Here is a 14,826-nt window from a genome sequence, read left to right as displayed (position 1 = left end):
ACTAATAAATAATATATAATTTTATTAAAATAATATATATATAAATAATAGTAACTTACCGTTACCAACATTATCATAGGATATATAAATGAAAATTATACTAAAGTTACTAAATGTTTTTACCAAAATAATAATAATAATAAATTTGTAATTTTCATTGACTAAAAGTTGTTTGAAATATAAAAGAAATTATTTTATACAAAATATAAGTTATTTAAGGTATGATATTTTTTAGCCTGATATGATTTCAGTCAATTAGCATTATATTCTTTATTTTTTATATCACCATTCTTTTTCTAACCTACAATTAATTTTTTTTTTTTTTTTTTTTGAAGATGCAATTTATCTTTTCTAATGATGTGTTTCAAATATTTAGTGTTTGGTTTAAATGTTAAAATCAGAATTGGAATCGAAATTAAAATGGTAGGAAATCGAAATTCAAATCACCATTTAATAATTCTATTTGATTTGGTTTGTATCCATAATCTGATAATTTATATTTATTTATTTATAAACTAATAAATAAATACAAATTTCACTAAAATAATATATAAAATATAAATATTATAAAAATATATAATGGTAACTTATAGTTAGTAACATTCTGCAATAAAAAAAAGTATTGCTATATACCGCAATATTTTTTCCACCCACCACACTCTTTTGACATTTATGCCTTTGTCATAATTTTTTTATCAAAAACCAAAACTTTTTTTTCCTCTCTTTTTCTCCCAAGCCTAAAAACCCGAATTGGACGAAAATGAACCCGAGCATTCCCGAAGACCATGATTTCGAACACGAGGTAATCCTACGATATAAATTTAAATTAAAATTTCGTTTTTTGAATTTCGATTTTTTTTTGGCCTAAACGGACGGTGGAACGGATGCGCCGCTCGTTCCGTCGTAAGGCGGAACGAGCATGGCTCTCGTTCCACCGTACGGTGGAACGATTGCGCCTTTCATTCCACCGTACGGTGGAACGAGAGCGCCGTTCGTTCCACCTTACGGTGGAACGAACGGCCGTGCCGTTTCCACCACGGGTGGAAGGGGCAGTTCGTCCGTTCCACCCATGGTGGAAACGGCACGGCGATTCCGTTTACCTTATATTCATATGGGTTCCGTTTCCGATTCGGAGGCGGAACCCGTGATTTCTGAGTAATTTAAAAAAAACTTAACGGAGATTTCATGAAGCCTTTACCCGCTCCTGGCTTTGGCGGCATGTTGTTTTAGGTCGGGTTTTTTGAAAAACCAAAAAGCTAGAGAGGATTTGAGATTTTTGAATTTTTGAGTTTAAATTATGAGGAGCACAAAATTGTCAAAAAAGTGCGGTAGGTGGAAAAAATATTACGGTATATAGCAGTCCCCAAATTTAAAGTTTATACATTATGGGATACATGATTAAAAAAAAAAAAAAAAAAAAAAAAAGCCTTGTAGTCATTATTAATAATAAAAAAAGGAATGAAATATGATTAATGGGAGAGAGGTTGGATTCCGATGTTTGGATGAATGAGATTTTTATTTTTTTATTTTTTTTAATAAAAAAAAACAATGAATTAATGAGCCAAATCATGACAAAATTGTAACAATGAATCAGAAACATAACTCGGTAATAAATTAAAAACAGAAGGGCAAGTGGATAAAGGAGAAGACCATGCTAACACATGTGACATCCCATTCGCTTGCCGCCGTATCCATTTAACTGAGTAAGAGTCATTTGATGTTAGAATCGCTCGTATTTGAATAATTCTATCTCCAAATTCAGAATCATCAACAGAACTAGAATTTATTGCGTCAAGATAGCATCAGATTCAAAAACCACATTCCTTATTTCATCAGCTTTTAGCCATTGCATAGCATGTAATAGAGCTTCGGCCTCACATTCTCGTGTTGTCGGACAACATAACAAACCCGCACATCTCCCCATTACAAACTGCCCATTTGCATCTCGTACTGCTGCTCCCATCCCTGCACGACCATCAACGTTAAAGCATGCAGCATCAACACAACACGAGAGAAATCCTTCCGATGGCGGGTGCCAAGCCGTGCAACCAACAGATGAAATATTTCCTACTACTGTATTCCCGATCCGCTGTTCCCCCGTACCAGTCCGATTCCTCATTTGCTTATGACCAATCATTAAGTACTGTGCAAGCTTGAGCTACTATTTGATCTGTTGTGCGAACCTCATACTGCCAAAGACGGGTATTTCTAGCCTGCCATAAACTCCAGAGGTGCATCAAAAATGTTTTTATAATTTGTTCCGGTGCTGCTCTAATTATATTATGAAACCATGCTGTCAGGTTCTCAGCTACCGCCGCCTCTGCATTAATTCGTTCGAGAAGTCCCGCCTTCTGCCACACTCTTATAGCTCCTGCACACTCAATAAAAAGATGCCATCCATCCTCCCAAGGTTCGTTACAAATTACACAAGTACTACATATCTGTAACCCACGAGATTGAAGATTCACACGCGTTGGGAGACAATTGCGTGCTAATTGCCAACCAAAATGCCGGACTTTTTGTGAAATTTCAGCATGCCATAATTTTTTTCTGGCTCCCTGAACATGAAATCTTTCACTTGCTTCCAATGTTGTAGCCAATCGGTAAGCACTTTTCACTGTGTAATGTCCCGAAGAATGGAATTTCCATATTAACCGATCCTCACTACTTAAAGTACCAATGACGAGTTTATGAATTTCCGTAATATCTCTATGCTCGAAAATTTCCTCCAACAGCTCTTCATCCCAATCCCTGGAATTATGGATAAACAAATCATTAACTTTCAAATACTCCAACCCTTCCACCATAGGGGTTCGTATATAGCCATCATCCTCATTACGCAACCATCTCTCACTCCACACATTTATTGATTGACCGTTTCCTATTTCCCATCTGATTCCTTCTCTAATGATTAGTTGAGAACTCCAGATACTTCGCCATATAAAACTTGGTGACTGCCCCAATGAGGCCCCCATAAAATCCCCTCTTGGATAATATTTAGCTTTGAAAACTTTACTAACAAGCGAAGATGGATTGGTAAATAACCGCCATCCCTGTTTTCCCAACATAGCAAGATTAAAGGCTGTGAAATTTCGGAAACTAAGTCCTCCCATCAATTTTGGAGCATATAATATGTCCCATGCCATCCAATTCAGTCCTCTCTCACCTGACTTTTTATTACCCCACCAAAACGAAATCATCATTCGTTGTAATTCCTCAGCCGTCGATATAGGGAGCAAGAATACACTCATAAAATAGATTGGGATAGCTTGCCCTGCTGCTCGAATAAGTGTAGCCTTACCAGCTTTTGATATTCCTTTCCCTCTCCAGCGCTGTAGCCGCTGCCATAATCTGTCTCTGAAGTGTGCAAAGATTACTCGTTTTGTTCTGCCCACCAACGATGGAAGACCCAGATACCTTCCCGTATTCAACGGACTAGTAATACCCAAAATGCTAGAAATTCCCATAGCCAGGTCATTTGCCACATTTCTACTAAACATGATTCCAGATTTTTGACAATTTATAGCTTGCCCCGAAGCTAATTCATATGTTCTGAGTAATTTTTTTAACACTCTAGCTTCAGATATGGTAGCCTGGAAAAATAAGAATGCATCATCAGCAAAGAGCAAATGTGAAATTGTTGGCGCCCCTCTCTTAACTCGGCATCCATGCAATAACCCCCTGTTCTCAGCTGCCGTCAATAATGACGTCAATCCTTCAACACAAAGCATGAATAAATACGGTGATAATGGATCACCTTGGCGAAGCCCTCTTTTTGGACAAACAGGACCAACCAACTGATCATTTATTTTAACCATATATTGCACAGAAGATACACAATGCATTATCAAATTCACCCATTTATCTGCAAAACCTAACTTTAGCATCAATTCTCTTAGATAATTCCAATCCACCCTGTCATATGCTTTACTCATATCAACCTTTAATGCCACATTACCTACTTTCTTAGTAACGTTATTGTTAATGCTATTAATAAGTTCAAATGTAATCAAAACGTTGTCATGAATAGACCTCCCTTTAATAAAAGCAGATTGATTTTCAGAGATAATCCCAGGCAAAAGCAATTTCAATCGATTTTCTAAGACTTTGGAGAAAATTCTGAGTATAACATTACACAGTGCTATTGGACGAAGTTCAGTCATAATAACAGGATTCTCACACTTTGGAATAAGAGTGATGATAGTATTATTAAGTTCAGAGGGGAACATACCTTGCCATATTGACCCAGCAGTGAAGATATCATCTCCAATTATGTCCCAGAATTTTTGGTAAAATCCTGGATTAAATCCATCAGGTCCTGGAGCCTTATCAGGATGCATATCAAATAAAGCTCTCTTGAATTCTTGTTTTGTAAGTGGTCGTAGTAATTGGTTATTGTCCCGATCAGTGATGCGTGGCTGCATCAAATCTACCACTTCATTCCATTCACTGTTATTGTCAGAGAAAACCGTTTCAAAATACTGTATTGCAATATGCCCCAAGATTTTTATTTCTATTTAATATATATTAACCAAATAGTATAAAAGGAAATCAATTGTTCTCATTCTTATTTTTTAAAATCCGCTTAAATCAGTAGATACCATCGTTTCACTTCAAAAAGTATTTTTTTTCTTACTCATGCACTAACTTTTTGTTGATATAAATATAAAGCAAAAATAAATAATTAATATAATTGAAATTGTAATTGTGTAACAATATATTAACAATAATGCAAATTGAAATAAGTATTTAAAAAAGATAGTTCGATAGGTTGTGATTTCCTTAGCTCCTAACAAAGAAGCTACTTGTAGTCAACAATTTCGATTTTTCTCCGGTCCCGTCGGTTCGAATCTCTACGGTTTTCAGTTTTCCTCCACCCCCATTGCCACCTCTAAGTCCAGTGGTAAAGTAAACATTCCTTATTCAAAGATCCTATGTTCGAATCTCTCGGAAATCAATTTTTTTTATTAAGTGTAAAATGTAACCTGACCAGTCTGGTTAACTGCGACCGGTCCAGACGGGTCGCGGTTCAATCAACCGGATTAGATGGTTCAGATCGATTTTCAAGTATTAAAAACCCGAACCATTTCTGGTCCAGAATTATGACTGGTTCCGATCGAACCTGATTGAACCGGCCTTTCTGGTTCGGTTCTTAAAACCATGGCTAGAAGGCCACTGACAGCAGTTAGTCCAAATGATGAAGATTTTTCAAGATATCGTGTTGTGCTCAAGGTTTTTAATGGAAAACTATATCCATTGTAAATTTTGGAATATACATAGTATATTTTTTTTTGGTATATATGTGTTTTTTGGTATTGGATTGTTTTGATTATACAGGTTTTGAAAACTCACTAAGTGCAAATAGACCTCTTCGCAGATGGCATTACCACTTCGCAGTTGATGTGACTGTGAAGTATATTATACTTCACAGTTCATGTAACCGCGAACGACAATAATGAACTGCGAAGTATTATACTTCGTAGTTGTTATATCTGTTTCGTAGTTGACAAGGACTGCAAACTCGCATGTCATGAAACCGCAAGGTAGTATTTTCCATCTGCGAAGTGGCATTTCAAAATTATTACAAAAGTTTAAAATTATTTCAAAGGTTAAAAATTATTACAATAAGTTCAAAACTATTACAAAAGTTTAAAATTATTACGATGAAATTCATAAGTTCAAAACTATTATAATGAGTTTAAAACTATTACAATTATGGCAAAATTCTTACATCATGTTCTAGAACTTAGAGAACTTATTACTGTACTTGGATGATGACTTGTATTTGGTAATTCAACCTAGTGTGGCCAGTATTCCCGCATCAGTTACATATTCTTGGAACTAGATTTTCACCTTGTGATGATCTTTTATTCTGACTTCTTGGTCGACCGACAGGTGTAGAGCCTTTTACAGGGGGAGAACTTTCATTAAAGGATCACAGTTTGTCCATTTCGAATGGGGGTCCGACTGGGTATATAAACTCAACGTAGGATAATTTAATCATGTTATTGGTGTAGTAACTATCCACCCATTGGTATGCATTACTCAATCGATGCTCACACACAATTTTGCATACATGTTTACAAGGAAGCTGAGAAAGTTGCGATTTCCTACACGTGTAAGTTCTTGCATTTAAGTCTACAACTCCCCATTTTGTTCGATCTCTGATCAGAAATATGTATGCGTTTATTCCAGAAAACGTACAAGTGATAGTTTTTTCAATATAACTCGTCATCTTCTTTTCAGTCCAATGCGACAAATATGTTTGTCGTGATCCCGAAAGTCAAAGTTGTTATGTTAATACATTTATATGACATCCAAGTTTCATAAAACCATATTTGAAATGTATACCAGCCAATTGTTGTCTCTCGTAAAACCATCGTTGCAGAGTAGCTCTAATGTACTCTACCAACATTGTGATAGGTAAATGTCTTCCTATCACCATAATCGCATTGCATGAGTTTGTTATGTTTGTGGCCATCATGTTATACCGACGGGCATGAAAGTATGCATGTGACCATTTCTGGATGTCGGTTTGCTCTAAATATTCTGCTGCGGGACCATGTAGTTGCCGAAGTCGAGAAAATGCCTCATTAAATCAGAAACTCTATAAGCTTTAGCAGTTAACCAGTACACCTCATCTATCTTTCTAATTTTCTGGAATTCAGCTTTCACATTCATTCTCAAATGTTGACAACAACATCCATATATCGCATTTGGAAATACTAAATTCACGACATAATCAATTCCTTTGAGCCTGTCCGAGATTATGGAAAAATTCTCTACATCCCCAATACATTTTTTAAGCTTGGTCATAAACCAAGACCATGTCTCATTGCTTTCGTTTGGTCCAACCCCAAAAGCAATAGGATAAATCTGGTTATTATCATTTTGCCAACTGCAATGTACAATTGGCCAGGATATTTACCTTTTAAAAATGCTCCTCAACACAAAAAAAGGTCAAATATGTTCTTTAAAAGCTCTAAGTGAAGGATCCATCGCCAGAAAAAAGTACTTAAAGTGATTAACATCGCCAGTTTGACTATGTGTCATTATACCTAGATTGCATTTTTTCAAGGTCTTGTAGTAGTCCGGTAACAACATAAATGACTCTTCTAGTGAACCCCCCACATCTTCTAATGCCCAACATCTTTCTCTTGAAGCTTGAATCTAAGACGTGTTGAGTTTATACACTTTCTCAAAATCTTTCACAATGTCCTTTGGTTTATACACTCTATCCTCGAGATCAAACTTATCCGCAAGTAGTATGCCGATAACTTGTTTCCCTGCTTGCCTGTGATGTGGTAACATATGATCTCTTGCACATGTGTGTTTGTTCATTTCATCCATTCTTCGTATCATGGACATATTAGAATTGGGTATCGCCATTTCTCTAGCACGCCATTTACATGTCTCATCATGCTTACATCTAACTTCAAACATGGACTTGTTAGACTTGTAGACTCTCCATTCGAACATGTTCTTAGCTGTCTATTTTCCAAGTGCATCTTGTAATTCTCGTTTGTTTGAAAATATATTATACACCTTTAAAACGACAACCCCTTTTGATGCACTAGATTTAATAGGAAGCACATGTGCATCATGGACCTCTTGCAGCCATCGAAATGGATCAGTCCTCTTTCTTCTTCTTTCTTCATCATCCGCCTCATAGAAACTTACTGATACATGGCCAGCTCGTGCATTGCTTTCAGGAACACGTTCGCGACGAGATTGTTTCTGAGAGATAAGTTGTTCATCATATACCGTTTCTTTATTTACCGTTTCTTCAGGGTCAAAATGACCCTAAATATCTTCTTCATATATCATTTCTTCCAAATCAAAAAACAGATTCAAGCTAATATCATCTAAATCAGGGTTGGATGCGAGGTTGTCATCAGTGATCTTTTTCTTGCTTGGCCGATGGGTTTCAACTTCAACGGTTGTGTCCACTTAAATAGTGGCATCAAAACTTGGTTGAATAATATTCTATGTCTTCATAGCTCGCGGTAGTTGTGCATCTATTGTCCATGATTCAAAATTTACATATAGTGGGATAACATCGCTTATACTCATCCGACAATACTCTGTGAAGCACTCAACATCACTTGAATCAACAATCGAAACTACTATCCCAGGAACTTTGTTTGGACCTTATGTAGTTTTCATAGTCATACATATGTCAAATGATGTTGAATCAACACGTGCAGAAGTGTATATTCTCTCTTGAAGCATTTTGAAGTTGATTTTTGTTGAAAGTTGAAGCAACTTCGATTCACCCCTCGTATGTCATTGCTTTTTCCATGATTTTCCATTGGTCGTTCCACATGATCACACATAAGAAATGGTTGGTTGACATACTGCTACTGTTAAAAAAAACAAAGAAAATAAAGATACAAACAATGTACTAAAGACAAAAAGGAAATGTGCTTCGCAGTTACTTGAACCGCGAAGCAAATTACAAAACTGCGAAGTCGCAGTTCTTCACTGTTTTGTTGAACCGCGAAGTATATGTTAGGTTTGGCTTCACGGTTTTAAGTGATCTGCGAAGCCTTAAAGAGCTTTGCAGTTTGCGATTCTGCGAAGCAAAATCGTCAACCGCGAAACCATCGAGTTAAATCAAAACTCCAAAAATATCAAATATAGGCCCAAACTAACTTCAAATACACAAAACTACCCAGCCCAAAGAGATTTATGTATGTAAAATGAACATAATACTTACCTAAAGAGTTTGGATCTTTAATTGATGTATGAAATCGAAAGGAAGAGAGAAATAAGAAAGGGGAAGAAAATGCTAAGTTATATATATATATATATATATATATATATATATATATATATATATATATAGGCTATTGTGGGAAATTCCTAAATAAAATAGTCTAAATATGTAATATGTTGTGTAATGAATTTAAATATATAAATGAGCCTCCAAATTAACCATGTTTTGTAATTTACCCTAAAAAAATTAGGGTAAATAATTATAAGGTCCCTATGTTTTTACCTAATACACTACTTAGTCCCTGTGTTTTTAGAAATAATTATACAGTCCTCCAGTTTTTGTTTTTGTTAACTCTTTAGTCCTTATGCTTGGGTCAATGGTCAAATTATACTAAATAAATATTAAAATACCAAAATTACCCTTTATTTTATGTTTTAATAATAAAATATCTATTTTTTCTATTTTATATTTTTTTCTCTTTTTTCCTACATAATCACAATCTCTCCAATATAAACTCTAATATAAAGTAAATGATTTAATAATTTTTATATAATTATAAAACTTTAATTTAATAACGTAAAATTTATTGACTAAAAAATGAATGAAAAATATTTCAAAAATTATTAAAATAGGAGTAAGACTATCATTGTAAAAAAAATTTACAATTCTAATAAATTTTACGAATGAAGAAAAAAAATATATGATTTTTAAAAAATTATAAAATATTTATAATAATATTTAATGTTAATTAAAGATATTATATTAAAAAATAATTACAATTTAAGAAAATTAATAATACATTTTTTCAATTATATTAATTTTTGTGTATATGTATTTTAAAAACTTCATTAAAATTAATTAGATTAAATTTGAAATTAAAAGATAAATTTTTTTTATGTATATAACTAGGGGTAATTTTGGACATTTATTTACAAAAATAAATGGAAGGGCTAAAGAATTGATTAAGATAAAACTTAAGGACCTTATAATAATATAATGGACTTACTAGCGTGTTAGGTAAAAACACAGGGACCTTATAATTATTAATCCAAAAAATTATAACCATAATTACTTTTATTATGGCCCTGTTTGGGAATTAGCTGTTAGCTGATTACATTAGTTGTTAGCTGATTTGATTAGCTGTTTGTGTAGACCTGTTTAGTAAAAATTAGCTGATTGATAATAGCGGTTTGTGCAAAAAGATGAATAAGGGCGTTTCTTTTTTTAATATTGGAGAATGAGTCTATCTATTAGGGTTAAAGAAGTCCATTAATTTTAATATTGCAAAACGCTAAAAGGAGCTTTTTCTAAATTAGCGTTTTCATCCCAAAACTCTCTTCCAAACCTCTCTCCACCAAACACTCCAATCAACGGTTTCAGTGGTCAAACCGCTAAAGTTGGTCAAAACCGCTCTTTTTATCCCAAAACGCTCTTTACCAAACAGGGCCTATATTTTTTTCATTATGTTGATAATTACTATCAGAATATCACAATAGTTATAATAATAATGATTCTATTTATTCAAAAATCACTTCATACACCCACCAAGCACCTTTTGGAGTGGGATTATGGATTCATTCTCCACAATCTCTATTAAAGTAATGAATTGATACAAAGCTATATGTAGATCTTAACCAAATAAAAAGGGCAGATAATGCTCATGGGGACGTAAATTTCTACCATGTAAATGCAGGTAACACATATGATGGATGTGCTTCATATTTGTTAGCAAGGGCTTGTACACAAGATAAATCTGGCACTTGTCCGAAACTGCCGATACCGAGTTCAGTAGCATGAATCCCTCCAGTTATAAATGCTGACTCTATTCCAGCTGCATTTGCACCTTTAATGTCATGGTGAAGGGAATCACCTACTGCAATAGAATCCACAGCATCTACACCAGCCATCGCCATGGCTGATTTGTATATTATCTGCCAATAACTTTCAACATGTCATTTTACAGGCAGCACAATCAAGAGAAGAATTGCAGCAATAAAAAAAGCACTCACTTCACTCAAAAGACAAAAGAGAATACCTTATCTGGCTTGCCCATCCATTTCACTTCTCCCCCAAGTTTCTCATACGTTGCAGCCAAAGTACCTACAAAATCAATGGAACTCACAAGGGAAGTTAATTAGATATCTGGACTTGAAGCCACAAAAGTACAGGCATGCTTCTATTAATAGGGATGTCTGAAACGGCAAAGATGCAGGAGTATCCTCCTTTTTTTCAATTAAATAAGATATTCAGATATAAAGAACAATTTATACAAATACGGAATAACGTATCCTCAAGTTGAGAATAGATTTGCATTACAATTCTATCCAATACTCCCAAATTGATAACAACTCACAAAACAAATCATTATTAGCTTTTTCATACCTATGAGATAGAAAGTCCAAATTCATCTCAATTTGTTTTAGTACCTTAGAGAACTGCAAATATTGTTATTTCATATTATCTTTATTTGCACCATTTCTCAATAAACTCAATCGAATCTACATGTCATTTGAGATATTAAAGGTGCAACAAGATCCAATTTCTGGATTTTATACCCTACAGTGACCAGCATCTGGAAATATTGAAACAAGTTCTTCCCTTGCACCTCAGCTTCTTTTTCTTCTTTTTTATTTCAAGTGTCAAATGGTCGATTATTTAATTTACCAATGAATTAGCTCTTCCCTTATCCAATCAATAATGGGTTTCTCATTTTGTTGAAAAGGGATTCACCCATTTGTTAGATGGGCATAAGATATGGATTATTTCTAGATAATTAATTAGTGACTAAGCTTCAACTAAATCCATTCCTGGACCCAGACACCTTCCCCACAAACAAAATACATATAGAGCAGAACCATGCAAAATTCTTATGCAACTGAGCATGACAACACGGACCTATAAATCAAGGTAGATTAACTTCTAAAAAGATAAAGAATGATGCTCAAATTCACTAACATAATTTCTCCACTCAAGAGAAGGTAAGAAAAATCTTTACCAGGCATAACTCGTAAGGCTCTAGCTTCAACAGTCACAAAGTCTGGATTGGCTACTATCATAGGAATCTTTTTAGCAGCACAACGCTCCAATATTTTCTCAAGCTCGTCAAGAGTCATAGGAGAAGCAGAACCAGAAGACTGCCCCAAGGCTTCAGTGCCATGAGCCAAAACAAAGTCAGCATCTTCAACATTTTCCACAACTTGTAAACCTAGGCCCTAAAAGAAAAGCCAGCAATATTGTTTACCATTCATGGACTTTAAGTATTATTGTTGAATAATACAATACACCTAGTCATCAGTATATCCTTCTTGATTATTCAAATTAAACAGAAATTCCACTAAAAAAAACACTCAGTGCTAAATCAGAAATCGAATAAGAAGGGTTTCAATTTTTTCAAATGAACGATTTGAAGACCTATTGGCTCTAACAGCAGCTCGTGGAGTTGATTATTGGGACATTTCAATTCATAGATATGGATTTTGGACCTATGAATGAGGATATTCCCGAAACTGACAAACAAAAAGGACAAAACCACAAATGAGGGCATTTTTTGAATGAAAAAATAGCAAGAAAATAAGGTTGCATATGATCTTCGGATCTAAGCTTCTCAGTTTAATCAATAACCTAACTCCTGCATTTGAGCATAAAAGATACAAAAGGTTCACAATATGTCAATATATCAATCAACCTTTCTCAATACTCAATAGGGAACCCCTGCAGACATCTACCATGGACCAATATATTATATTATGACATGAAATGAAACAACACCTTCACATACAACGGCTACCATAAACAAGTACATATATGTAGAAGAAAGACATACAGAGAGGAAGATAGACCATATGCATCTAAAATAGTATGCCATAACTGGAAAGAAAAAGGAAAAATGGTAAAAACATCTTTATGGCATACCTCAAGCGATATAGCACCCCGGTCACTCCAAGTCATGTGGATGCAAGATTTTCCTAATGCCGCAAACCAATCATCATCTCTCCTATTCGTGATAAAATCCAAAAGAAAAAAAAAACAATCTGGAATTGAGATATGAAAATACAGCTAAGGAAGAAAACATGTATCATTTTGAACTCCAACAAAGTGAATTGAGAGGAAGCACAAATTTCCACATTATAACTGCTAGTCTGCTACTCAATCCATGCACAAAAAACATGGCTAGTGAAGAATGATATATACACTAGTGGTGGGACATATGCAATTAATATTAATAAATAGCGCTAAGTAACCGAGTACTAGCAAAAGAAAGAGTATAATAAATTCAAAGAGGCACTGTTCTTCTTTCTTCTTTTTTAAAAAAAAAAATTCAAACTAAGTGGGTAGAAAAAAAAAAGGAAAAGACTAGCAAATAAGTTAATAAAGAACATAACAACACAATGGAAAAAGAAACCTTGGCAGTTTGGATTTGGTCTCACTTGTATATGTGCCAGTAAATTATGAAATCCAAATGGAGAATGTGAGACCAAATTGAAGCCGTAAACAAGCAATGGTTCTGAAGTATGCTAAAATTGAACAATCTCAAGACATCCATATATAGTTATCTAGAGATAAAGTAATTGTATAACTACAAAACCAATTAAACCTTATAACTAAAAGTTCCAAGTAATCTATATCTACAGATCCAGAAAAGCCAATACAACTTACAGCCAAGCAATTTAAGTTTTTACAAAAAAAAAAATAATGGGATTAATTTATTCCCTGCAACACAATGAAACAGCAAATTGCATCACCTTTAAACCAAGTAAAATGGATAAACATATCTATTACATGTGCTGACAATAAGCAATGGCATTGCAACATTTCTTATTATGAACCACCATTTGCAATTTATTTGTCAAAAACATAGAAAGGAAAAGGTGGGAATATAATGGTAACATATTCCATCAACCATAACAGAATTAGAGGGACCATTAAAATTACAATTATCAAGAAGTGAATTGAGATCATTAATGCTCAAACAATTCAAGTAGACAATTTAGCCATTGTATATGGTATTTTGTATACCGGATTAATTACAAAACTGAGTCCTTATCTAACTAAACTAAACTAATAGGATGCTAACCTCTGCAGGAATTGATGAGTTAACTCCCCACTGGTGATAGCTCCAACAAAAAGAGAAGGATCAAATCCAAGACTCTTTATTTTCTCCATTGTAGTCGATGCACGACGCGAAGAGTTACTTATAATCACCATTCTGGCACCGCTGCCTGCTAGTTTTTTCACTGCAATCAAAACGTGGCAAAGAATGCAGTTCCACTAGACATCATTCAAATAGGAAAGGAAACAGTGATTGAAAGGAGCTCAAAAACTCTTACCCAAAGATTAAAGGTAACTGATAAAAAAACATACAAGTTGAAATTGCACCAGGATATGGTTGTTTTCCATCATGAAGGACTCCAAATTGATCCAATAACCATGCCTGACCTCAAATCAGAAATCAAATTAGGCCATTTTCAGCTGAGATTAAAACGGAAGAGATTGAAGTTAGGTTTGGGACGAACCTTAAAACGACGCGTTTCGGCTAGATGTTGGAGACCATTCAAGGTCTGGAAGAGCTGTGCCTCACTGGATTTAATGGAGCTTTGAGGCATCATCTTTCTCCTTTCTTTCTTCTGCTTTCTCTACTGTATGTAATATATCATCTACATTGGAAATTAAATAGGGTAAATTACAAAAAATGGGTCAAATGGCACGTTACATATTTAAACCATTTACTCAAGCTAGTGTGACTTTTTCATAATATCCTTAACCTTCCCACTTCCTCCTTCCCCTTACACGAAACGGTTGTTGGCTCCTCCATTAATGATTTCAAAACTTTTGATCTTCCTTTAAATTGCACGAAATGTGCACCATTTCTTCGAATCACAAAGTATTTCTCTTTTTTTCTCTCTTCATCTCTTGATTCTGCAACTTTCTAATCTTAGAAAACGAAGCCATGGTTCTTCATTTTCCTGTTCCTGCTTGTTACTTGGTTTCTTTTTTCTTGTTACCATCAAAGAAATGGTTATTCTACGTTATTTCCATCGTTTTTCCCAGTTTATCATATTGTTATTGGGGAAAGACGCGAAAAATGTAAGTATCTGCTGTTTCTTCTG

The 14,826-nt window shown here is 34.5% G+C and overlaps 1 protein-coding gene across 1 annotated transcript; it reads right to left on the bottom strand.

The window, feature by feature from the left end:
- Window positions 1–10,201: 10,201 nt before the first annotated feature.
- Window positions 10,202–14,367, bottom strand: LOC136218009 (uncharacterized). Its single transcript, XM_066004731.1, has 7 exons — window positions 14,233–14,367; window positions 14,081–14,150; window positions 13,794–13,953; window positions 12,632–12,713; window positions 11,715–11,931; window positions 10,755–10,819; window positions 10,202–10,650 (listed from the first exon to the last, which is right to left on the bottom strand). The coding sequence occupies exons 1-7, from the start codon at window positions 14,323–14,325 to the stop codon at window positions 10,396–10,398; spliced, it is 942 nt and encodes a 313-aa protein (XP_065860803.1). The 5' UTR covers window positions 14,326–14,367; the 3' UTR covers window positions 10,202–10,395.
- Window positions 14,368–14,826: the final 459 nt, after the last annotated feature.

This window comes from Euphorbia lathyris, chromosome 2, assembly GCF_963576675.1.
Source record: "Euphorbia lathyris chromosome 2, ddEupLath1.1, whole genome shotgun sequence".
Taxonomy (NCBI): Eukaryota; Viridiplantae; Streptophyta; class Magnoliopsida; order Malpighiales; family Euphorbiaceae; genus Euphorbia; species Euphorbia lathyris.
The sequence above is the reverse complement of the archived record's forward strand: the minus strand, read 5'-3'. Positions and strand labels throughout refer to the sequence as shown.

What these genes read in the sequence shown, in the direction of transcription:
- LOC136218009 (XM_066004731.1), bottom strand. Translation starts at nt 14,325, where the DNA reads ATGATGCCTCAAAGCTCCATTAAATCCAGTGAGGCACAGCTCTTCCAG. An exon ending in GGGGTGCTATATCGCTTGAG is followed by an intron (nt 11,932 to 12,631) that starts GTATGCCATAAA and finishes CTTTTCTTTTAG; the next exon opens with GGCCTAGGTTTACAAGTTGT. An exon ending in AGCCTTACGAGTTATGCCTG is followed by an intron (nt 10,820 to 11,714) that starts GTAAAGATTTTT and finishes TTGATTTTGTAG; the next exon opens with GTACTTTGGCTGCAACGTAT.